The following is a 27,211-nucleotide window of genomic DNA, read 5'->3' as shown; positions in this document are numbered from 1 at the left end:
CTGCAACATTATAAAAAATCCACCAACGGTATTGCAGAGCTGCTCATGTGCGTGAGGTAACTTGTAAGCAATGACCGCCACCTCTCCCTCACCCCCCCCCCTCCACCCTGAACCCTCCAAACATGTGTTCCCTTGCAAATTTTATGAAACTTTTAGTAAGTTTGAATCCTTGTGTAGTGGAAGCCTTCCACACAGGTAAACTGCCAAAGCTGTGCTAAGCTATATTAAAAACGACTCTATAGATAAAAAGGACAGAAAAAATGTACTTGATAATTTAAGGCAAATGTGTGTTACATTAGTAATATTCTAAAACATGTTTCTGGACTTATATCTTATGGAAATAAATAATATATATTAAGTGGACTAATAATATCAGTCTATATAATGCTTACTTTAAATACACAAATAACTAAGTTATTAATCCTTAGCTGGAACATTGCATCCATCAAAAAAGGTTCTCTGATTTATATCACGAAGTAACAACCGAACACATCGATATTGTATGTCTCCAGGAATGCATATTTCATGCAAGACCCTCAACCCTAAAATTGCCCTCATTTGTTTCTTACAACATTAGATCCAGTAACTCTTGCATTCTGTTAAGAACCTTACTTCCTGTGGAGGTTGGTTTCGGTTATAAAATGTTGGGTCATCCCTTGCAAATGATATTCCATCTTCCAGTACTGATGTTAAGGACTATCTTACAGGTAACTATCCACAATATCTGCACTTAAAGCCTACTAATTCCACTGACGTCAATGAGATAATCCTTTCTCTTAAAATCAAGTCTAGTGCCCTTGAGGAGATACCAACTTTAATTTACAAAAAGCCTCCAGATCTTTAGCCCCTGCTATTGCATTGCTCTTCAACAAGTCACTTGAACTCCAAACCTTTCCAGATATTCTAAAAAAAGCGAGAGTAACCCCTGTCCACAAATGTGGTGATCTCACAGATGTTAACAACTACAGACCTAAATCAATCCTGCCTAACTTGTCAAAAATATTTGAAAAACTAATCTACAAGCAGCTTTCCTCTTATCTAGCCAAACACAATATACTTAGCTCTTGTTAATATGGCTTCAGACCCAAAAAAGCACTAACGATGCACTTATTAGTATGATTAACTTGATTTATGCAACTCTTGATAAAAATGAGTTCCCTGTTGGGTTATTTGTGGACCTGCGTAAGGCTTTTGACACTGTCAACCACCAAAACCTTCTTCTTATATTACATCATTATGGAGTCAGAGGACACTCCCTGTAATACCTCAAATCTTACCTTACTGACAGGCTCCAGTATATTTCTGTGAATAATTCAATTTCTCCCACCATACCCATCAACATTGGTGTTCCTCAGGGCAGCATACTTGGCCCTCTCCTCTTTCTCATCTACATTAATTACCTTCCAAATGCCTCCCAACACCTCAAACTAATTCTATTTGCTGACGACACAACCTTCATTTACTCCAGTCCTGACCCCCTTGCTCTAAATGCCACAGTAAATACTGAGCTAAATAAAGTCCATCTTTGGCTAACTGCCAACAAACTCACCCTTAATATTGACAAAACTTTCTATATTCTGTCTGGCAATAAATCCTCTAATCAAATAAATCTCAGAATAAACAATACCCAAATTTGTAACAAATTAGATGGCAAATTCCTTGGCGTTCTCATTGATCACAAGCTGAATTTCCAGGGACACATTCTAAATATATAAAAAAAAGTTTCAAAAACTGTTGGCATTCTTTCTAAGATCAGATATTATGTACCCCGCCATGCCCTGGTGACGCTCTATTACTCCCTCATCTATCCATATCTCAACTATGGTATTTGTGCTTGGGGTTCTACTACCCAAAATCATTTATGTCCTCTAATTACTCAACACAAAGCTGCTATTAGGACAATATCCAACTCTGGCCCCAGACATCACTCGGTACCCCTACTCAAATCTCTGAATGTTAGATATTAAGTCACTGCACATTCTCTCATGTGCATTATACATATATAAAACGCTGAACTGTAATGCCAATCCTGACCTCAAAAGATTCATTGAAGGTTGTAACAGATCCCATGAGCACCACACCAGAAATAAATTCAGTCTTGATATTCCAAGAGTACGACTTAATCAAACTAGAAATGCTCTACAAATCAAGGGACCCAGAATGTGGAATGACCTTCCCAACCATGTTAATGACTGTACCTCTCTCAACCAGTTTAAGATAAAAACGAAGCACTACCTAATAAATTCCCTGTAACCTACCTTACCTCCCCTTTTGTCAACCCATGTCTGTTTTCTTAAACAACGCTGTTTGTCGACCTAATTGTATTTAGACAATTAAAGGAATTTGGTGTTAAAGGAATTTGCCAGTATCGTTTTGACAAATCTAGTTTGGTTACAAATTTGACTTTACCAACATTGTCTATACAATCATCTAATCTAGGTATTGGAAAGTTATCATCAACAGTCATTACATTTAGCTTACGGTAGTCAATGACCAACCTGTGAGTTCCATCCTTCTTTGGAACCCAAAATACGCGGACTACTCCAACTGCTGCTGCTAGGTCTCACCAATCCATGTTGAAGCATGTAGTCAACTTCTTTTCGGATGAGATTCAACTTGGTAGGGTTGACTCTATATGGGTGTGACTTGACTGGTTGGTTGTCTGTCACCTCGATGTCGTGGTGAATAATTGTAGTCTGGGTGGGAATATCGCCAAAGATGTCTGCATGAGAAGTCAGCAACTGCTCAAAGTCCTGCTTCTGCTCTGATGACAAATATTCCACCATTTTCTGGACATTAGCCAACCACTCCCCATTGCTAAAATAAGGTACATGAGCATTAGGTACATTGTTAAAATCACATTCCCCATTATTCTCATCTACATGGGCTACACTAAGCACCTGGTTGGTATTGGTAGTTCCCTTCTGTGTTAGTTTCATGCTATTCACATGCACTACTATTTCCTTTCTCTTGAAATCAGGTGTTTGGATTACATAGTTGGTGAGACTGAGTTTCTTTATCACTGTATAAGGACCTTGGAACCTATGCAACAATGATGGTCCCTGTCGTGCCATTAGTACCACCACTTTATCACCTGCCTCAAAATGTCGTTGCTTTGTCTTTTTATCGTACTGTGCCTTCATTTTTCCTTGAGCTTCTTTAAGATGAATTAAGGCTTTAGCCCTGTTTTTATTTAACTTATCTTGTAAGTCATGAATATAGTTTACCTGCACAACACTCTTTGGATTTCCGACCAACTTATCTCTTAAGATGGTTAGTGGACCTCATGGCCAAAAACTAATGAGTTAGGTGAACACCCCAGGGACTCTTGATAAGTATCCCTCAGTGCCATGATCATCAGTGGAAGACCATCATCCAAGTCTCTGCCAGTTTCCATGCAACTGGTTCTCAACTACCACTTTCGTTGTAGCATTTCTCACAGGGAATGCCTCAGGAAAGCGTGTAGTTTGACACATCATGGTGATGATATACATATTACCACTCTTGGTTCTCGGCAATGGGCCTACTACATCAACAATAACATGGGTAAAATGTTCCTCGGCTACCATAATTGGCTGTAAAGGAGCTTATGGTATTACCTGGTTTGGTTTGCCAGTTTTTATACATACTGGACATTCATTACAATACTGGATGATATTCTTTAATCCAGGCCAAGTAAAGTACTTGCTTATTTTATGATATGTTTTTGCAATACCCTGATGCCCGCCTATTGGTGAATCATGGGCTACACTTAGCACTGTGTCTCTATAACCCCTCGGTAGGACCACTTGATTAACTACCTCCCAAGTGTGTGACACAGGTGAGCTGCTAGGTCTCCACTTCCGCATCAACACTTCTTTAGTGTAGTAATAAGTCATAGCCTCCGATTCTGCCTCTAGTTCAGTTACTGCCTTATTATGCAAGTCAGTCAACGTAGGATCAGTTCTTTGCTGATGAATAAAATTTGATTTTGATCTCAAGTCTGAAGAGCCAGATGTGGTAACTGGACTACACTCTCCCCTTCCCCTTTTCCTAGGTGGTTTGGTGGAGGTGCTCCCCATCCTGTTCCCATCTGCTTCTTCCAACTTGGCCATAAAAGTGTCACAAAGATCCACTTCACTATTGATTTGTTAACCTCTAATTTTGTCTCCTGACTTACATTATTGGGAGTTGTAATATTTGAGACTCTGATTTTGACTGGGTCACGGCACATGCTGGGTACATTACCTTGTCCTCAGGATCTGTCCGTGCCCTAATGACCTCTGGCTTAGTTAGCATTATTGGGTGGTCACCTCTTTTAACTCGATTACCAGCAAGATCATTCCCCACAATTAGATCAATGCCAGCAACTGGTAATTTAGGACTAACACCTACTAAACTTTTGCCTTTAATAAAATCACAGTCAAGATTTACTTCTCTCAAGTGTACAGTCTGGAAATCTCCTGTGATTCCCTGTATAATCATTCCCTCCCCAATCTCTGTAGACTGTATATATTGTAACACACACACTCTAATAATAAAGATTGGGATGCTCCTGTATCCCTCAAAATTTTAACATCATGCCACAAACCATTTGCACACTGTAATTTTCCATTTGATATAAACTCTCCAAAATGATTTATAGCAAGTGCTTTTTTCCCCATTATTTTTGCTACACATATGGTTTTCCTCCCATCACACACTGTGAGTGTCATAGGCCTCTTTTTTGGGTGAAGAAACCAACAACTCTTAACACCATGACCCTTCCTATGGCAGTAGGAACACTGTTTCAACTCTGGGTGGGGCTAATTAAATCAAATCAAATCAAATCAAATCAAATCAAATGTTTATTTAGGTAAGGTACATACATACAAGAGATTTTACAAAGAGTGATGGATTTATAGATAAGGCTAGTACATACAATGCCTAAAGCCACTATCACGCAAAGCGTTTTGGGCATGAAAAACTTAAATGACTAAAGCTTAATACTAATTGAGCATAAAGAGTAAAATGAAAATATGGAATGAAAACAAAGCTGAAAAAGCAGCACAAATACAATTCTGTCGACAAACAGCGCTCTTAAAAAAAAAACAAGACATTGGTTGACAATAGAGGGGTAAGGTAGGTTACAGGGAATTTATTAGGTATAGCTTCGTTTTTATCTTAAACTGGTTGAGAGAGGTACAGTCTTTAACATGGTTGGGAAGGTCATTCCACAATCTGGGTCCCTTGATTTGTAGAGCATTTCTAGTTTGATTAAGTCGTACTCTAGGAATATCAAAACTGTATTTATTTCTGGTGTGGTGCTCATGGGTTCTGTTACAACCTTCTATGAAGCTTTTGAGGTCAGGATTGGCATTACAGTTTAGCGTTTTATATATGTATAATACACATGAGAGAATGTGCAGTGACTTAATGTCTAACATATTCAGAGATTTGAGTAGGGGTACCGAGTGATGTCTGGGGCTAGAGTTGGATATTGTCCTAATAGCAGCTTTGTGTTGAGTAATTAGAGGACGCAAATGATTTTGGGTAGTAGAGCCCCAAGCACAAATACCATAGTTGAGATACGGATAGATAAGGGAGTAATAGAGAGTCACCAGGGCAGGGCGTGGTACATAATATCTGATCTTAGAAAGAATGCCAACAGTTTTTGAAACTTTTTTTGATATATTTAGAATGTGTCCCTGGAAATTCAGCTTGTGGTTACTAGTGTGATCCTCTTTGGGTTTCACATTACTCTTTTTACCACCTGGCACCTATGAAAAAGTGTTTCCTTGACCTGCTGTTGGGTACATGTGGGACCCAAATCTGACTGAGGAGTTTACTGCTCGACCAGATCCTTGTCTATTTGATTGAATTTTATTTTTAAAAGTTACTTTATGCATCAACTGATATTCATCTGCTAATTTAGCCAACTCATAGATATCTCTGGGTAATTTCTCTGCCAAATACAAAGCCACATTAGAAGGTGTGCAAGATAAAAAATTCTTCTACTAGGAGTAAATTTTTAAGAGAGTCCAGATCCCTAATTTTTTCTGCATCTAACCATTAATTCCACTCACTAAAAACCAAAGCTGGGAACATCAGTGAATTCCCATCCATTGTATACAAGAGCGCCTCCCATGCCCTTGCGCCACCTATAGCTCTGCTGTTCAACAAATCCCTTGAATGTCATACCTTCCCTGATATCCTTAAAAAAGCAAGAGTAAAGCCAGTTCATAAAGGAGGTAATCCGGCAGACATAAACAACTATAGACCAATATCGAACCTACCCATACTATCAAAAATATTTGAAAAAATTATCTACAAACAGCTCTACTCCTATCTCATAAAATTTGACATTCTTAGCCCCTGTCAGTTTGGCTTCCGCTCCCAAAAAGAGTACCAACGATGCAATTATTAGTCTCCTTGATATAATTTACTCAGCCCTTGACAAAAATGAGTTTCCGATTGGACTCTTCATTGACCTGAGAAAGGCCTTTGATACTGTTAATCACGATTACCTCTTATGTAAACTCCATCATTATGGAATCCGAGACCATGCACTGGACTATATCCAATCCTATCTTAGTAATAGACACCAATGTGTAGCCATCAATAATATAACCTCTCCCACTCTACCAATAACCGTTGGAGTGCCACAGGGCAGCATCTTGGGACCTCTTCTATTTCTTATATACATCAATGATCTGCCTAATGTCTCTAACATTCTGAAACCTATTTTGTTTGCTGATGATACTACCCTCATCTACTCCAACCCCAACCCACATACACTAAATAATGTTGTTAATAATGAACTAAAAAAAAGTCCACTTATGGATGTCAACCAACAAACTAACACTTAACATAGAAAAGACCTACTACATCTTATTTGGAAGCAAATCTACAAATGCAATTCAGCTTCAGATAGACAAAGTAAACATTAGCAATAAAAATGATGGAAAGTTTCTTGGCCTATTCCTAGACAAGAGACTCAACTTCAGTACCCACATACAACACATAACTAAGAAAGTCTCTAAAACAGTTGGGTTACTCTCCAAAATCAGATATTATGTACCTAACTCTGCTCTCATCTCTCTATATTATGCACTAATCTATCCCTATCTCAACTATGGTATCTGTGCATGGGGTTCAACCACTGCAAACCACCTGAAGTCCATAATCACCCAGCAAAAATCTGCTATCAGAATAATATCAAATTCTGCTTTCAGGCAACACTCAGCCCCCTTGTTTAACTCCCTAAACTTGCTAAACATAATCTCACTCCATAAATTCTCTTGTGTCAACTACATTTACAAAACCCTGTTCTTAAATGCAAATCCTGCTCTGAAACTCTTCCTGGACAGATGTAATAGGACCCATTATCACCACACCAGAAATAAATATCTCTTTGATATCCCCAGAGTTAAGCTTAATCTGTGTAAACACTCTATGCAAATAAAGGGATCCAGTTTATGGAACTCACTCCCTATTGAATTAAAAAGCTGTCCAACTTTTACATCATTCAAAAGCAATACTAAAAAGTACCTAATTTCATCTTCATAGTTTTTCACATTTTGCCTTAAAATTGCACTGTATCTATTGCTACCCAATCTCCCAACCTTTATGTTCCCAATTTGAACATCTTTACCATTGTGATCATTGCTGTCTTCTTATATGTGCTGCCAATCTGCTGTATGGTGTTTATTAATCTTGTTTATCTGTATCTATTGCTACCCAGTCTCCCAATCTTTATGCACCCAATCTGAGCATCCTTACCATTGTGATCATTGCTGTCTTATATGTGCTGTCAATCTGCTGTATGGTGTCTATTAATCTTGTTTAAATTACCAATCAAGCTGTCAATGTAATCAATCAGAGCTTTAATATAACAATGTGCTTTAATATACTTACTAAGCTCTCTCATCTCATTTTTCTCTTGCAATGTATTTGTTATCATTTATCAATTCTGATATAAATTACCTACTTAAAATTATCTGTTAGATTAAGGACCTGCCCGAAACGCTGCGCGTACTAGTGGCTTTACAAGATTGTAAATACTGTACTATTCAATGTATTCTCACAAACCCAATGTACCTTCTTGTATATATATAAATAAATAAATAAATAAATAAATAAATAAATATTAAACATGTGATATTTCTCTTGTGCAAATTCTACCAAGGTTTGACTTGGGTCTCGTCTCAGTTGTCTAAATTTTTGCCTATAAGCCTCAGGAACAAGTTGAAAAGCAGTAAGGATGGCTGCTTTTACCTTCTCATAGTCAAAAAACTGTTACTCAAAGGCATAGCTGCAAATATTTTTTGTGCCTTTCCCACCAACTGACCTTGAAGAAGAGATACCCATTGTGTTTCAGGCCATTCCATACTCCGTGCTTACTTTTCAAAATGAGTGAAGAACTGGTCTGGGTCAGTCTCACAGAATAGAGGAAACTTGACATTTTTGTTAATCTTTAACTGCCCAGGTGTTCCTAAATCGTCAACACCGGTATTTTCTGATCTAATTCCCAATTCTGCTAGCCTAATCTGTAAATCTAATTTTTTCTGAGCTTGCTCCACTTCTAACCTCTTCATAGCTAGTTCTTGAGCTTGCTCTGCCTCTATCCTCTTCTGAGCTTGCTCTGCCTCTAGCCTCTTCTGAGCTTGCTCTGCCTCTAGCCTCTTCTGAGTTTGCTCTGCCTCAAACTGCAACTTCTTTAGTTCCAATTCTGCCTGCCACTGCAACTGAGTCTCCATCTTTCCTGTAGTTACAACATTGCACCACTGGTGGACGGGGACTGCTCTAATATTTCAAATGGGAGAATTTGCTCATCTACCCAGTGTATCATTATTTCTCTTAGCAGTTCCGTCTTCACCATTCCCATGTGCAATTAACAGTCCATAGTGCTTGCCAACAGCCACTAGGATAAACTTTTTTGCCGCTTTCAAACCCTCAACACTAGGATTGTCGACAATTTGTTGTGCTACCAAATTCACTTTTAGTGTGCTAAGATACAGCAGACTCCAACACAAATTTATGATTCTGCCCGACCTTTATATTTTTTAGGCTGAGAATTTGTTTTGAAAACTGATGAGGACAGTGCTTAGTTTACTTGACTGCCCTGTCAACTGGTAAATTTTTTGCACTCGAGAACACGCACAAAAATTTCTTAAAACACTTTTCATAAAGATTAATAACATGTACATAAATAAGTAATAAAGTGCATATTCATATTATACCAATATTAAAAATATTCTAAATTTCTACACAAGTTAAAGAGAAAAAATAAGCTTCACAATTTTTATGTCAAGTTACACCTACAGGCTATCCACTTTTATTAGGCTTTCGGTCAGGCTGCTCGATAAGTAAGGTGCTCTCGGACAGACTACTCAATTATATCATGGCCTGTGTCTAACTTTTGTTATCAGTAGTGATACGATTTTGTTGTCATAGACACCTATCAAGAAATTGGTGGTGGTGGACCTTAAAATGTTGTCTAGGGGTAAAACATGGAGCAAGGAAAATAACCCAGTACAAAAGTCAAAAAATTTTTACTTATAAGTCACACATGAATACATTCAACAAGGCGTTTTCCTCACAACATAAGATCACTCTGTATTATAACCTCAAGTGGCTCTGACCACCCCACGGCTCACCGTCCCATACCTGGTATCGTGCACCCAGCCACCACCGCTATCATCCAATGACACATATTTAAGCCTCTAGGAAACCTGGACTCTTATAAAACTTCTCCAACTTTTGTAATACTACTCTACCCAATCTTGCAACCCTGGTTATATACAAGGATAGGCTTATCTGACTGTACAGCCGGAGAAAACCCCTCAAATAGCAGGATCGGTCGGCAGCGATACATCTTCCCCTTTAGTCAAGATGGCGTCCACCTCTCTCGCATCATCGCTCCTTAATACTCTATTCTTTACATATGCAATCAAACTCATTATGGATTTTATTTACCATATTCCCCATGCATACTTTTAGACAGAGCCAATTTTTCTCTTATATAGTTAGGCTATTCCAGTTCACATTATTTCTGACAACCTCCAGCTGAGAAGGCACTACTTTACTGGGCGGAGTATTACTGGTAACTCGCGGCCTCTCTGATCTCAGCTGTGGATTTATTCTAATAAATACTCTCCACTGTGTCACCAACATTTTATAACCGAAACCAACCTCCACAGGAAGTAAGGTTCGTAACAGAATGCAAGAGTTACTGGATCTAATGTTGTAAGAAACAAATGAGGGCAATTTTAGGGTTGAGGGTCTTGCATGAAATATGCATTCCTGGAGACATACAATATCGATGTGTTCGGTTGTTACTTCGTGATATAAATCAGAGAACCTTTTCTGATGGATGCAATGTTCCAGCTAAGGATTAATAACTTAGTTATTTGTGTATTTAAAGTAAGCATTATATAGACTGATATTATTAGTCCACTTAATATATATTATTTATTTCCATAAGATATAAGTCCAGAAACATGTCTTAGAATATTACTAATGTAACACACATTTGCCTTAAATTATCAAGTATATTTTTTCTGTCCTTTTTATCTATAGAGTCGTTTTTAATATAGCTTAGCACAGCTTTGGCAGTTTACCTGTGTGGAAGGCTTCCACTACACAAGGATTCAAACTTACTAGAAGTTTCATTTAATTTGCAGGGGAACACATGTTTGGAGGGTTCAGGGGTGGAGGGGGGGGGGGTGAGGGAGAGGTGGCGGTCATTGCTTACAAGTTACCTCACGCACATGAGCAGCTCTGCAATACCGTTGGTGGATTTTTTATAATGTTGCAGCTGCTCTTGCAGCCGTTTCGTCTGCTGCTGGTGTTTGTTACGACCCTGGGTTCTCCAGTGGAAACCAGAGGTCAAAATTGAGCTATTAAACTTCCTGGTAGCACAGTTGGGCATCTAGAATGTCAATTGTTTGTATCTTCCCTGCCAGACGTAAGACTATTATTGTTTCTCAAAGATCATTTAAAGACTGAGCTGGGGGTTGATTATTAAATAATAACATAGGCACCAACTTTGCTTACTAATACTTTCTAATCATTCATAAAGTAACAATACGTTGCATAGGGGAAGATCTTTAATGTGCTTAGCTGCACGATCAATTAGGCTCCTCCCGGCACCACAACATGAGGGAGGCAGCTGGTGGCTAGCTCGGTCTTCTCTTGGCTGGTGGCGTGAGGTTAAGACCTACTCTGTGGCTGTATCCCTACTCTCCTTCCTTCTCCTCTTACTTATTTCCCTTACCTGAAGTTCCTGTACCCTTAAGTTAAGTATTATATGGTGTAAGTGTGCCTACTCTGGTAGTAACTATTGGTGAGACCTGGGGTTAGTATTTGCCAGTGTTTTGTTTACCCTAAGTGTTGTGTTTTGTATTAGGGTCCCACGTGGTCTCACTACCCTAAGCTGCATCCAGCTTCAGGGCTTATCCAGTAGTACTTTACCCTAGCTTGTTATTAGTGTAAACCTTGTATCCTGCCTATGTGGACCAAGGCTTTTAACGTAAGATAGTGTGGTAAAGTTATTATTATTATTGTTATTGGTGTGAGTGTATATGGGGGGGTTGTTAAGGGGTTAATAAATAAGTACATGAATTACAGAGTATCTCTTCTTCCAAGGTGGGAGCGCAGTGATCAACCCTTAGACTAACATATATGGTCTTGTAGCAAGTTATTACTACTGTGGATAGTTTATTTTGGGGGCCGGGCCTTTTAGCTCTCCCATATTTGATACTCTTGTCTTCTAACTACCTATACCCCTTAATAGTACCAGTACCCCATAGAAGCCCCACTCATATCATTTGTAACAAGTGGTTGGCCAGTCCGGGAGGAACATTATAAGTGTAAAAAATTAGATTCTTGAGTGCCAAAATTAAAATTTTTTATTTCCGCAGAACGGTTGTGTGCTAGCCTAGGGTCCAGCTCATCTAGCAAAGGACATTCTTGCACTGACTGGACATCCAGCTGGATCCCTTCACGATTAAGGTTAGTGTGGCCTTGTGTTAGGGGCCGTGCAAATTTTTGTTTTTTTCCAATTTTTATTTTTTAATTTTTTCTTTGGCTGGGAGCTAAAATTATTAGTGATGTCTTCTGAAATGCAGAAACTGGCAAGGGAGCCTTCAGTGGTAGAGATAAAGAAACTTAAAAAGTCTAATTTAGTATTGTTAGGCCAGGAATTTGGCCTAGAATTAAATGTCGCAGATAAAAAGTGGACTTTGGTGAATGAAATATTACAACATTGTATTGATGAACAACTATTGGCAAGTGATACACCTTTATGCCAGCCTAGCCAAGCAGAAAGTGCAACTCATAGGGAAAGTGAATTAGCTTTAGAGTTAGCAAAAATAAAATTAGAGGAGCAAAAACTCAAAACCGAGGAGGCTAGAATTAGAGCGAATGCCACTGGACCTCCACCTGCCGGGGATTCAAACCCCAGGCATTATGAGAAAAAGCATAATTTGCCTGAATTTTCCGAGTCTGACCCTGAAAGGTTTTTCAACCATTTTCAGAGAGTGGCCACGTCCATGAACTGGCCAAAGGAAGAGTGGGTAAAAATCCTACAGGGAAGACTTAGGGGTAAAGCACAAGATATTTTTATAAACATGCCTGACGATGAGTGTTTCGAATATGATAAAGTCAGGGAATGTATTTTGCGGGCATATGAAATTACTCCTGAAGCTCACCGCCAAGTTTATCGTAACCTTAGGCCTACTCACAACCAACCGCTCACTGAATTTGTGAATGATCAAATTCGATTATTTGATAGATGGATTCGCTCGGCGAAAGCCGAAACATACGAGGCTCTCAGGAACTTAATTTTAATGGAGCATTTTATAGATGTTATGCCAGAGAACGTATCACAGTACATTAAAGGAAGGATAGAGTTAAATTCTAAAATAGGGGATTTGGCCAAGTTGGCAGAAAACTACCAATTGGCGGGCAAAAGGCCCAATAAAAATAATTATACCCCACAGAGTAGCAAACCTTATACCCACAGCCAGTCCAGACCAGCTCATTCTAACCCTTTACCTAATGCACCTTCTGTTTCAGACATAACTAACCCTGTTAAAGTGTCTAGCCCAACGGCACCTAAAGGTGAACCGAAGGGTAATTCTGTTAGTAATGTCTCTTCTCCCCGACGTTTTTGTGGTCACTGTAATCGTCCAAACCACACTATTAGCCGTTGTTGGCAACTGCACCCTGAAAAAAGACCCAATGCTCTAGTTGTGACACAGGGCTTGAGGCTTTCAGAAGGGTTAGGGAGTAAGACCTCCAACCCACAGTGGTTGGACTTGCTTACCCCATTCTTATCGAAAGGGAGACTACTTTTGTCTGAGGGTTCTTCCTGGAAGGACGTGGTGATCTTCCGAGACACCAGTGCCATCCAGACTTTAATTTTAGAGAGTGCATTGCAAGGTGCCAACACTCTCGACACTGGAGAGGTGGTACTGGTCGAGGGTGTCACTAGTGATACTCGATCAGTACCCCTCCATAAGGTTACCCTGGAATCTGATTTCCACAAGGGTGTTTGTACAGTCGGAGTCACTTCATACCTACCTTTCCCTAATGTTGATGTAATAGTTGGTAATGATTTAGCAGGGGATAAGGTAGGGGACTCCAGACTGCCTATTATGTTGCCTACCCCTAAGGTTTGCCTGGATCCACCCGCCGCAGAGGATAATGTTGTGTACCCTGCGTGCGCGGTGACCAGGTCTATGGGACTTAAATGTAAGGGCAGCCCTGTGCTTGCCAAGGTGGTAAATCCCGAGGTCACGAGGAGCTTTCCGAGTGGTGAAAACCAAGTGGACCTCGCGGACACATTCATGGCCCGACTCGATGACGTGGCCGAGGACATTGTGGAGAGCCTGCCACCGCCATCTACTGAGAGTAGTGGGGAGGTGGAAAACACTGTTGAGCCTCGGCCAATGGCATCTGACCAAGGCCTAGATGCCTCCTTGAGTGAGTTACAGAAAGCTGACCCCACTCTTGCAGATTGTCATGAAACAGCCGTCTCTATGGAGGAAATTGTAGACGCAGCAACTGGGTACTACTACAATGATCGGATTTTGATGAGAAAATGGAGACCACAGAGTGCTCCCTTGTCAAATGAGTGGGAGGTAGTCCACCAGGTTATGTTGCCGACCTGCTATAGAGAAAGAGTTTTGGCAGCTGCTCATGATGATCCTATGGGGGGACATCAAGGTATTAATATTACGTATCACAAAATTTTAAAGTATTTTTTCTGGCCCAAGCTGAAAAGCGATGTGGCAAAATTTTGTAATGCGTGTGTTGTTTGTCAACTGGTTGGGAAACCAAACCAGACTCCACCTAAAGCTCCTCTAAGGCCTATTGTCGTGCCAGAGGAACCATTTTCTCATGTGGTAATGGACTGTGTTGGACCATTACCTAGAACTAAGTCTGGTAATATTTACCTAATCACGATGATGTGTATCACTACTCGTTACCCAGAGGCTTTTGCTGTAAGGAACATCCGAGCAAAAACTGTTGTTGCTCGTATGTTGCAATTTTTTTCCACTTTTGGACTGCCTCGGGTCGTGCAAACTGACAATGGTACTAATTTTAAGTCTGATGTTTTCGAGCAATTTTGTAAGGAACATGGAATAACTCATAAGGTTTCCAGCCCATACCATCCACAGAGTCAGGGGGTAATTGAACGTTTCCATCTAACTCTGAAGCAGATGTTGAGGACATCGTGCGAGAGTTCCCACACCTTCTGGGATGAGAATTTACCGTATGTTTTGTTTGCGGCTAGAGAGGGATTACAAAGTTCACTGGGCTGTTCTCCTTTTGAGTTAGTCTTTGGCCATAAAGTTCGTGGACCCTTGCAAATGTTACAGGAGAATCTGTTAGGGAACGTAACGTTATCCGAAGGTTCGGCTTTCTTTGCGCAACACCACCAGAGACTCAAGGACTGCAAGGCGGCTGCATTAAAGTATCTTGGCAAGGCCCAAGAAAAGATGAAAGAACGTAACGATGCTAAATCTAAGTTACGGGTATTTCAGCCTGGCGACCCTGTCCTGGTATTAAAGCCTCGACTAGGGAACACTATGTCCCACAAGTACGAAGGCCCCTACATTGTGACAGAAAAGACTGGGGACCTCACGTACAAAGTGAGGCACTCTGACAAACGTAACCAGGTAATGCTCATACATGTAAATCGACTGAAGAAGTTCCAGGGCCCCAGGCCCATTGCACTAACCAATGTTTCCATTTCCAGTGAGAGAGGGGATGATTGTTCTGGGGACCCAACTAATCTCATTTTCAATAATTCTAGTTCTGTGAATGCTGTGGAGGAACTGTCCCATTTGCAGATGGCCCAACGTGAAGAGGTGCAGTCGTTGGTTGCTGAATTCTCCAGTCTGTTCGGGGATGTCCCGACCCAGACTGATGCCATTTGCCATGATGTCGAATTGACGGACTACACTCCCATTCGCCTTCAACCCTATCGGATGAGTCCAGAAAAGAAGGCCATCGTACGGAAGGAGGTCGACTTCTTGCTCCAGCACGGCCTCATCCGGCCGAGCCAGGGCTCTTGGTGCTCGCCCTGCCTTTTGGTCCCCAAACCAGACGGCTCCTGGCGATTATGCACCGACTATCGGCAGCTCAACAAGGTGACCATTGTGGATGCCTATCCGCTGCCCCTCCTCGAGGACTGCATCGACGAGTTGGGAAATGCCAAGTACGTTTCGAAATTCGACCTCTCGAGGGGGTATTATCAAATCCCACTCACTGAACGTGCTAAACAGCTCACTGCGTTCGTGACACCCGAGGGTGTTTTTGAGTATCAAGTGTTACCGTTCGGCTTGCGTAATGCTCCGGCCACGTTCCAGAGACTCATGAACTCTCTACTCGCTAAGGTGCCAAATTGTCGGGCGTATTTAGATGATATCGTGCTGTTTGACAGTAATTGGGCTGACCACATAGCTAGGTTACGCCAGTTGTTTGCCATCTTGAAAAGGGCAAATCTTACCTTAAATGCTAAAAAGTGTCATTTTGGCCAAGGCACAGTGACGTACCTCGGTTATGAAGTGGGCCAAGGAAAAGTGTTACCTCGGCAAGATAAAATCAGTGCCATTCTGGAGTATCCAGTACTAAAGTCTAAAAAGGACGTTCAAAGATTTATCGGTATGTGTGCGTACTATCGACGTTTTTGTCAGAACTTTTCCAGTGTTGCCACTCCTCTCACAGACTTGTTGCGGAAAGCCGTTAAATTTAAGTGGTCATCAGACTGTGCAGAGGCATTTAAAAATTTGAAATTGATCTTAGCTTCCGCCCCAGTGCTTGCTAGTCCAAGGTTCGACCGACCGTTTAAAATTCATGTTGACGCGTCTGACTCGGGTGCTGGTGCAGTGTTGTTGCAAACTGGGGATGATCAGGTGGAACACCCAGTATATTATTACTCTGTGAAATTCGACAAGGCGCAACGCAATTATTCAGTGGTAGAAAAAGAGGCGTTGGCGCTAGTGTTAACATGTAAAAAGTTCGAAGTTTACCTCACAGGAAATATAGTGGAAGTGTACACGGACCATAACCCACTAGTCTTCCTGACTCAGATGAAGGGTAAGAATAAACGCATCCTCAGGTGGGGGTTGTACCTACAGGACTTCAATCTTTCCATTACCCACCTACCGGGCAGACTCAACGTGATAGCCGACGCTCTGTCCCGGTTGCCTGAATACCGTTCATCTGAGCCACAGAAAGCCATTTACCAACCGTCATGCTTTAGTTAATTTTTTTTAGGTTCTCCTGTGACATTAAATATTCCGTGTCCAATTTATTTACTTCCCTGTTCTTTTATTTTTTTTGTGTATGTTTTTTTTTTTTTCTTTCAGAGAACTCCTTTGTATTTTTTTTTTGCAGAGAAATTGCTTTTGATTTATTTTTTGTTTTTGTCATATGTTTTTCTTTTTGTTCTCTGTATACTCTTACAAAAAAAAAAATGACTACTATTCTAGTAGTCACATTTTTTTTTCTCTGAAGGGGGGAGGAGTGTTACGACCCTGGGTTCTCCAGTGGAAACCAGAGGTCAAAATTGAGCTATTAAACTTCCTGGTAGCACAGTTGGGCATCTAGAATGTCAATTGTTTGTATCTTCCCTGCCAGACGTAAGACTATTATTGTTTCTCAAAGATCATTTAAAGACTGAGCTGGGGGTTGATTATTAAATAATAACATAGGCACCAACTTTGCTTACTAATACTTTCTAATCATTCATAAAGTAACAATACGTTGCATAGGGGAAGATCTTTAATGTGCTTAGCTGCACGATCAATTAGGCTCCTCCCGGCACCACAACATGAGGGAGGCAGCTGGTGGCTAGCTCGGTCTTCTCTTGGCTGGTGGCGTGAGGTTAAGACCTACTCTGTGGCTGTATCCCTACTCTCCTTCCTTCTCCTCTTACTTATTTCCCTTACCTGAAGTTCCTGTACCCTTAAGTTAAGTATTATATGGTGTAAGTGTGCCTACTCTGGTAGTAACTATTGGTGAGACCTGGGGTTAGTATTTGCCAGTGTTTTGTTTACCCTAAGTGTTGTGTTTTGTATTAGGGTCCCACGTGGTCTCACTACCCTAAGCTGCATCCAGCTTCAGGGCTTATCCAGTAGTACTTTACCCTAGCTTGTTATTAGTGTAAACCTTGTATCCTGCCTATGTGGACCAAGGCTTTTAACGTAAGATAGTGTGGTAAAGTTATTATTATTATTGTTATTGGTGTGAGTGTATATGGGGGGGTTGTTAAGGGGTTAATAAATAAGTACATGAATTACAGAGTATCTCTTCTTCCAAGGTGGGAGCGCAGTGATCAACCCTTAGACTAACATATATGGTCTTGTAGCAAGTTATTACTACTGTGGATAGTTTATTTTGGGGGCCGGGCCTTTTAGCTCTCCCATATTTGATACTCTTGTCTTCTAACTACCTATACCCCTTAATAGTATCAGTACCCCATAGAAGCCCCACTCATATCAGTTGTAACAGTGTTCCTGCCACCGTTCACAAAGGGCAGCCGCTGCTGGATCAGTGGAGCGACCCAAGAGCGAGTTGCTAGGGAGGCTGAGGTTGCGATCCATCTCATCTTAATCCTGTTCCTTATCCTCCACTTCCATTTGACTGTAAGGTCCAGCTGTGAGCGGTTCCCCCACAGTAGGTGACATGCAGTGTCCCAGAACCAGGGAGTGGCCATTCTACATCAGGAGCAGGCCCGCCACTGGCAGAACCGGGGAGTGGTCATTCTGCATCAGGGGCAGGCCCACCGCTGGCAGACGTTACAGCACCTGGTGCTTGTGGAGGAGCTGGGGTGTTCGCAAGAGTCTCCGGTCTGGCAGCGGTCCCTTTGTGCACTTCGGAATTAACAGGTGGTGAGTTTGTTGGCCAGCAGGAGCGAACATCACCTCCAGATAGCTCTGTACAGCGAGTGAAGCTGGTGGCAGCGTTTGGCAACCACTCTTCATGGTGGTGTGGAGGGGAAGGTGAGTGTGGTGTCGGCACCCCCGGGTGGTAGGTTTCAGGCACTAGATGTGTCGACACCCCTGGGTGGTAGGTTTCAGGCACTCGATGTGTCGACACCCCCGGGTGGCAGGTTCCTGGCACTCGACGAGTCGACACCCCCGGGTGGCAGGTTCCTGGCACTCGACGTGCAGCAGGTTGAACAGGAACCTGATGTCTGGCTCCCTGGTACACTTGGTGGTTTGGCAGATGGTGAAGTGTTTGGTAACCAGCTGTTACGAATACAACGTCCAGATGGCATCTACAGGGAGTAGAGCCTGCAGCAGTACCTGGCAACCTTCCTCCAGGGTGGGAGCGGCCAGGTGCCCTACGGTAAACAATTGGTCGTTTGACACAGTCAAGGTGCCAAGCTTGAACACCGCTCATGCCACAATTCATGTATTTTTATTTTACTGGGTTATGTTCCTTTATGCGTTTAAAACACACATCAGAATTATTAGATGCACCACACACTGCACAAAATTTATTTTGCTTGTGCAGTACCTGGTCACGTGACACCCCCAGTGCTGACATTTATAGTACCTATGTGTACAGTACCTGGTCACGTGACACCCCCAGTGCTGACATTTATAGCACCTATGTGTACAGTACCTGGCCACGTGACACCCCCAGTGCTGACATTTATAGCACCTATGTGTACAGTACCTGGCTATGTCACGCCTCCAGTGCCGACACTATAACTCCCGACCTTTTTAAACTCCCGAAATGAGGACTCTCGACCTATTTTCTCTCTCATATATACCAGGCCCACTACTGACTATCCCTATGATACACTCAACATCAGTTCTAACTCCTCTTTTACTGTGAGGTGAACAGGGCATTAAATGAAGGTAAACGCTTCCTCGGTTATCAATCAACATGTGTTTGTGTTTGCGTGTGTTGTGTTGTGTTTGATTACTGATCTAAAAACAACTTCTACACTCAAACATTACAGAGGAAACAAAGTATTAGATACTGAGAAACCAATTGTTGCTTGTTGTTTCCCAATTATGACGATGTGGTGATCGGTGAGAGGACTTTGGTCATGACCTTGAGGACCGTGTGGCTCACGTGGGACAAATCAAGCAGAACTTCCTCCACGGTGTTAAAGTCAAGTGTTTTGCCGACCTTGTAACCTACACGAAGAAAAGCTTTCTCGCTATGTGGGTTGATTGCTGCTGCCGACGCCAGTGTGCAGCCCTCTTTGATGCCAATGTTCACACTCATCTGGAAGTTGTACAAGTGGAATATTATACACATTTATCTGTCTATCCATCTTTCCTTTCCCTCTATCCATCCATCTTTCCCTCTATCCATCCATTTTTTTTAGATATATACAAGAGTTGTTACATTCTTGTAAAGCCACTAGTACGCGTAGCGTTTCGAACAAGTCCCTGGAATACTATCCCCGCCGCGAAGAATCGTTGTTACAACCAAGTACCCATTTTACTGTTGAGTTAAACAGAGGCTACAGTTAACGATTTGCGCCCAGTAAATCCTCCCCGGCCAGGATACGAACCCATGACAAAGCGCTCGCGGAACGCCAGGCGAGTGTCTTACCACTACACCACGGAGACTGGTGGAAATCTATCCATCCACCTTTTCATCTTCATTCTATTCATCCATCTTTCCCTTCATCCATCCTTTTTTGTGTGTGTAGAGGGTGAGGGTGTGACATTTGGCAGATCTTATCACCTTTAATTCTTTAGTATCCTTCCATGCCTGGCAGAGGATGTGTGACCGTTGAGACAGTTAACAAAAGTTTTCAGTAATCTTGTCTGAGCTCTGTCATGCGCTCCCGCGCCTTGGCTACGACCTTGACAAAAAGAGCTTGAACATTTAGGTCGCCAATAATCTGCACATCTTCGTGAATATTTAGTAGTGACAGCAGTTTATTCCCATTCCCGTTACTGAAGCGAGAGCCACCAATGTCCTTGTGTCTAGCATTGTAGTCACCAAGAATGATGGTGGGCTCTGCTTGAGCGTAGGCTGGAAGATCAATATAATTAAACTTTCCTGCTGGAGCATATAAATTAGATTCATTGAGGATAGAGTTGCCCACATAGATCCTCACTCCATGATATTGTTATCTCCTCAGTTTGTTTCTCTGGAGGAAATTGAGGGGGGAGGGATTGCTTGATGTATAAAATGCAAGAGCTACTGGATCTAATGTTGTAAGAAACAAATGAGGGCAATTTTGGGGGTGAGGATCTTGCAGGAACTCTGCACTCCTCAAGACATATAATATCAATGTTTTCAGTTGTTACTTTGTGATATAAGTCAGAGAACATTTTTATTCATGGATGCAATGTTCCAGCTAAGGATGAATAGTTTAGTTATTTGTGCATTTAAAGTAAGCATTATGTAGATTGATAATATTAGTCCATTTAATGCGTATTATCTATTTCACTCTGATACTAGTCCAGGAACATGTCTTAGAATATTACCAATGTTATACATTTGCCTCCAATTGTCAAGTACACTTTTTGTATCCTTTTTATCTATAGAGGGAGCCGGTCGGCCGAGCGGACAGCACGCGGGACTTGTGATCCTGTGGTCCTGGGTTCGATCCCAGGCGCCGGCGAGAAACAACGGGCAAAGTTTCTTTCACCCTATGCCACTGTTACCTAGCAGTAAAATAGGTACCTGGGTGTTAGTCAGCTGTCACGGGCTGCTTCCTGGGGGTGGAGGCCTGATCGAAGACCGGGCCACGGAGACACTAAAGCCCGAAATCATCTCAAGATAACCTCAAGAGTCGTTTTCAATATAGCCTAGCACAGTTTTGGCAGTTAACCTGCATGGAAGGGTTCCACTACACAAGGATACAAGATCACTAGAAGTTTCATTTAATTGGTAACAGAACACATGTTTGGAGGGTTCAGAGGCGGAGGGAAGGAGGGTTCAAGGGTTGTAGGGGGGCTGGGGAGGGAGGGTTCAGGGGTTGTAGGGGGGTTGGGGAGGGAGGGTTCATTGGGAGGGGTGAGGGAGAGGTGGCGGTCATTGCTTACAAGTTACCTCACGCACATGAGCAGCTCTGCAATACCTTTGGAGGATTTTTTCTCATGTTGCAGCTGCTCTTGCAGTTGTTTCGCCAGCTGCTGGTGTTCCTGCCACCGTTCACGAAGGGCAGCCGCTGCTGGATCAGCAGAGCGACCCAAAGGCGAGTTGCTAGGGAGGCTGAGGTTGCGATCATTTCATCTTAATTCTGTTCCATAACCCCCACTTCCAGATGACTGTGGGGTCCAGCCGTGAGCGGTCCCCCCACAGTAGATGACAGTGTCCCAGAACCGGGGAGTGGCCATTATGCATCAGGGGCAGGCCCACCGCTGGCAGAAGTTACAGCACCTGGTGCTAGTGGAGGAGCTGGGGTAATGGCAGGAGTCTTTGGTCTGGCACTGGTCCTCTTGTGCACTTCGGAATTAACAGGTGGTGAGTTTGGTGGCCAGCTGGAGCGATCATCACCTCCAGATGGCTCTGTACAGCGAATGGAGCTGGTGGCAACACTTGGCAACCGCTCTTCATGGTGGTATGGAGGGAAAATCGAGTGTGGTGTCGACACCCCCAGGTGGCAGGTTCCTGGCACTTGGCGTGTCGACACCCTCAGGTGGTAGGTTCCTGGCACTCAACGAGTCGACACCCCCGGGTGGTAGGTTCCTGGCACTTGACGAGTCGACACCCCCGGGTGGTAGGTTCCTGGCACTCAACGAGTCGACACCCCCGGGTGGCAGGTTCCTGGCACTCAACGAGTCGACACCCCCGGGTGGCAGGTTCCTGGCACTCGACGTGCAGCTGGTTGAACAGGAACCTGATGTCTGGCTCCCTGGTGCACTTGGTGGTTTGGCAGATGGTGAAGTGTTTGGTAACCAGCTGGTACAAACACAACATCCAGATGGTTCTGTACAGGAAGTAGAGCCTGCAACAATACCTTGCATCCTTCCTCCACGGTTGGAGCGGCCCTGCGCCTGACTTGCCGGGTAAACAACTGGTCGTTTGACACGGTCAAGATGTCAAGCTTGAACACGGCTTTAAACAATTTATGCTTTTTTCACTTACTGGGTGTAGTTTCCTTATACTCTTAAAACACACCTCAGATTTATGAGATTCACCACACACTGGACAAAAATAGTTGTTGCTTGTGCAGTACCTGACCACGTGACGTCCCCCCAGCATTGACACTATAGCACCTACGTGTACAATACCTGGCCACGTGACACCCCCAGCATTGACACTATAGCAGCTACGTGTGCAGTATTTGGGGCAAGTGACGTCCCTAGTGTGCGAAATTTTACCCACTATAACATTATTATCTAAGAAATGTAGTATTTCTAAATCCTATCAAAATTATATCAGAATCACTACAGATTCATTATATATTACATTTGGATCCTATATGACAATGCCACCTATGATCATATACACCATAGGGCCCAAGGTGTCTACGTGACTTTGTGCATGATTTCTCAAGGATCTAGAAGCTTCGAGGAGAATAGCTTAATTAAAAAACTATTGGAACATTCAATCGATTTCCAGTAAGGATTAAGTCAAATTCTTAATAAGAATTAATAGTATTAGCAAGTACTATTTATAACCTATAAATCTTATATCTAATTATATTATAATCACGTCTTATCTCAATCATATGTCTAGACAGTAAAAGCAATCAATAAATATGCACTGAAGGCTACCTTCCCCAAAGAAGGGAGGAGCCAACTCGGGAGTGAAGCTACCTACGGGGCGCCCCTGAGTGACACAGGTTGTACCAGACAACCTGTGTCACTCAGCAGAGATACAGGACTCCGACTACACGGAATGTGACACAAAATGGGATACCATGGCAGACCCAGCACTCAGACCAACCATGCCGAAAGCCTAGAAATAATCCAGCTGGGACAGTCCCATTGTAGACAAAGAAGTCACAGCTTTGCTGGAGGCAGCAACAACCGCCAGTGATCGTGCACTCCTCTCAGCTGTGTAGGCTCCCCATGCAGGGGACTTCTTTTTGGCAGTCCCGACAGGCACACGTCTTAATCTGCAGGAGCTCCGTATTGCAATCGCTCTCCGCCTTGCTGCCCCTATCCACACTGTTCATAGGTGTATTTGGAGCGAGGCAGATGCTGGCAAATATGGATTGCATGGCCTGCACTGTGGAAAATCTGGCGGTTGGCACTCTAGGCACGACGAAATCAATAACATCATTAAAAGAAGTTTTGCCTCTGCCCAGTTTCCAGCAGAGAGAAAGCCCCACAATCTATTGAACCGTGACTCTGTTAGCTTTGCTGGCCGACCAGACGGAATCACACTGCGCCCTTGGAAGGGTGGCAGACAGTTGGCATGGGACTATACTTGCATATCCACCCCTGGCAACCACATACATCAACCTCTCTGCCAGCCAAACAGGAGCTGCGGCAACACACAGAACAACAAACGCACATTATTTATACTCGTGTTACTTTGATGCAATGTTGTGGCTACGTTGTGTGTGATGAACAGTTGAATATCTGTCAAAAACGCTATGGAAAACCAAATCCGCATTTCAGACTTAATAGGCCTCCTTGGCTTTCAAAGTATAAGCCACTCCTCCTTAATGAAGGGCATATGATCGACCCTTTACCACTCCTTCCCTATGGCACACATACAGTCACAAATCACAATGGAAGGTTTCATTGTGCTAACTGCAAACGTCTCACCTCCACCCTTGGGCTGACAGGCAAGCAGGTATTTTTTTTTTGTTAGATTTAGATTTTTTTTTTGTAGATTTAGATGTCCCCACTCCATATAGTGTGGAGACAGAGAAAAGTTAAACAAATTGGAAACATTACATAGTATTTTGGAACAGAAATTGAGCCTTTGGGGGGTGTTTACAGACTTTTCTGAATCTTGCAATGAAAACCTGTATGACACGCTACTCAGTAAATCAGAAAAAAGCTTTGCTGGACATTTCTTGAGAAGAAACGTGCTGTGGGTTCATTAACTATCTTCGTCAATTTGCCAGCTTCCCAGCAAATTTGCAGACGATTTGCCACCCACCTGCACTAATTTCGTAAAAAGACCTCGATGTTCATAATCAGGATGGATGCAGCCTCGAGTAGAAAGCAGGATATTGGTCACCCCATGATGTTTTGTTAGATCCGCTACTTGGCCTAGTAGCCTAAGAAAATGAGTATGCATCATCTGAAAATTAATTACAGAAAAAATTATGAATATAGATCATAATCCTAATATTAAACATAAAAATTAGAAATGAGAACACTAACCCTTCCATTGCAGCACATCTATAGTGAACTCATACTTTAGTTTGCTTTGCATAGAGCGCAGATAATTTTTTATTAATGACCAAACCACACAGCCGAAGATGTAGAGTCGACGACGTTTTGGTCTGCCCTGGTTGATTGTAACAATCGGCTTGATAATGGCCAGCAGGGAAATTTACGAATACGACCGTGCGCGGTCACCTGTGCACCTGGTGCAACAGGGGTCTCATATTCGTAGTCACAACGCCCCGGTCTTCGTCGCAGTGTTTTCTATGTCGTAAGCATTTGTAATGAATACTTAGAGGTGCATAGGCCTGATAGCTGAGTGGACAGCGCTCTGGACTCGTAATCCTAGGGTCTGGGTTTGATCCCGATGATAGCGTAAACAAATTGGACAGTTTCTTTCACCCTGATGTACCTGTTACCTAGCAGTAAACAGGCAACACCCTGGTGCTATCAAATTCTTGTCACAGGTAAGGCATGTATATAGTAGGTATATAAAAACATGCACCTATTCGAATGCAATGTTGTGTCAAAATTTCAAAGCAATCGGTAAAGAAGTTTCGAAGATTTCCCTCACAAGAAAAACACATGAAAAAAAACAGTTTTTCAAAACAAGCATGTTTTTTTTCTCGTTACAGACGTGACATCTATATAGTATGTATATAAAAACCCACTCGGATGCAAATGGAACGTTTTGTGAAAATTTCAAAGCAATCGGTGAAGAACTTTCGGAGATTAGCGATTTTGAACAAACGAACATTTACATTTTTATTTATATAGATATATATTTATCGACAAATCGTTTAACAACCAGGTACCCATTTTACTGTTGGGTAAACAAAGGCTACAGTTTAGGATTGACACCCCGTAAATCTTTCCTGACCAGGATACGAACTCAGGACAATGCATTCGCGAAATGCCTGGTCAGTGTCTTAACCACTACACCATGGGGGATTATTAGGAAAAATCCCTTCTTTGCCCCTATTGGACAATGTTATTTGTTATTGTTTTTACAACGTATGTGTTACGGACCCGAGCCCAGCGTCCGAGCACGGAGCAGTGACGACCGCGCCATCTGTGGGTCAGCTCCCGAAACCCCCTCCAAATGGACGGTGCCACCTAGTGAGGACAGGAAATACCAGCCACGAGGGCTGGTTTGCCGTCCTGATCAGCTCATAACACAGCCGCTGCTGACCTCTGGTGAGGTGACGCTTAGACAGCAATGCCATCTATGGAGTGGATAGGTGGGGCTTTGTGTCTAAGCCTGTAAGTGAGGTGCCCTAGAGTGTAACTAGTACTGATGACGTGTCTGATTACAGAGTCGACCTGGGACTGCTGTAATGAACGTTGGATCAGTCTACCCAAGGCAGCCGTAGAGTCTCCAAGTATTAGCTGCAGAAGTTGAGTCACCACCCCGGATGAACACTGTTGTGTTAGCCTGCCTGTGACGTGGCAGTTGAGGAATTGTCGTACCCGGGGCTGACTCGTGGAGAAGAATAGCCACTGGGGTGTTATGGTGAGGAGAGTGATCTGTGGAATCACACGAGGCTCCTGCCTAGGGCTCGCAACCCTAGTATCAGTCGTGGAGTGGCCTACGCAGCGTTGCTGATTGGAACCTGCCAGCTACAGGCTGGATTTGTGGTTGACGGCCTCCACGACGGTGCACCCAGTGGGATTGTATTTTTGGCTGGCCTGTGGCCGGGGTAGACTCGCTAAGAGAATCTAAGGATTTATCGAGAGGCCACAAGAAGAGAACCAGGGCTACTCGTCTTGAGCACCGTTAAGCAGAGCATCCTGTGTCTTCAGAAGAAGACAAGACGTGTACATAAGTGTAGTGATAGCCCCAGCGAGTGACTGTTTATATATTTATTTATTGGTGGTGGTGAATATATATTTATTTCTGAGCAGTTTTATCCCTTCCCCTTTAATTTACTTGCGTTACGGAGCACACCCCTTGAAAGCCACTACTAGCTTGGGGCCGGATACCCAAGCTCTACTAACATCAGAGAAAGAACCCAGTTGCGACCCAAGAGGGCCGTAACAGTATGTTATTTTCTTTAAGAGTTATTCATCTTCTGCCATTGTCTGCGCCTACACTACTATCCCCTAGCTGCTTGAAGTCTTCTCCCATTGTCTATGCCCGTGTTACAATCCACTAGCCGCTTAAAGTCTTTTCCCATTGTCTACACCCGTGTTACAATCCACTAGCCGCTTAAAGTCTTTTCCCATTGCCTACACCCGGGTTACTATCTACTTAAAGTTTTCTCCCATTGTTTAAGCTCGTGCTACTATCCACTAGCCACTTAAAGTCTTCTCCCATTGTCTACGCCTGCTCTACTATCCACTAGTCGCCTTAAATCTTCTCCCATTGTCTACGCCCACACTACTATCCACTAGCTGCTTAAAGTTTTGCTCACTATGTCCTTCAGCAGATCCACAAAAAGCTGCCATTGTCTCAGACGCAC

The 27,211-nt window shown here is 42.8% G+C and overlaps 1 protein-coding gene across 4 annotated transcripts in view; it reads right to left on the bottom strand.

Annotated features, from left to right (window-relative positions):
* LOC123760144 (uncharacterized) overlaps positions 1-27,211 on the bottom strand; it is a 124,847-nt gene that overhangs the window by 76,458 nt on the left and 21,178 nt on the right. For 2 of the 4 annotated variants that reach the window (XM_045745650.2, XM_045745652.2), the window contains 2 exons: positions 24,520-24,663; positions 16,850-19,719 (listed from right to left, as the gene is read on the bottom strand). In XM_045745650.2, the coding sequence (XP_045601606.2) occupies positions 19,501-19,719; positions 24,520-24,663 (363 nt within the window). In that variant the 3' untranslated portion in view covers positions 16,850-19,500. Of the gene's footprint in view, positions 1-16,849; positions 19,720-24,519; positions 24,664-27,211 lie in introns of those variants that run through there. The other 2 variants (XR_011228771.1, XM_069325456.1) reach the window with 2 other exon arrangements.

This window comes from Procambarus clarkii, chromosome 16, assembly GCF_040958095.1.
Source record: "Procambarus clarkii isolate CNS0578487 chromosome 16, FALCON_Pclarkii_2.0, whole genome shotgun sequence".
Lineage (NCBI taxonomy): Eukaryota > Metazoa > Arthropoda > Malacostraca > Decapoda > Cambaridae > Procambarus > Procambarus clarkii.
This window is presented reverse-complemented; position numbering and strand designations above follow the sequence as displayed.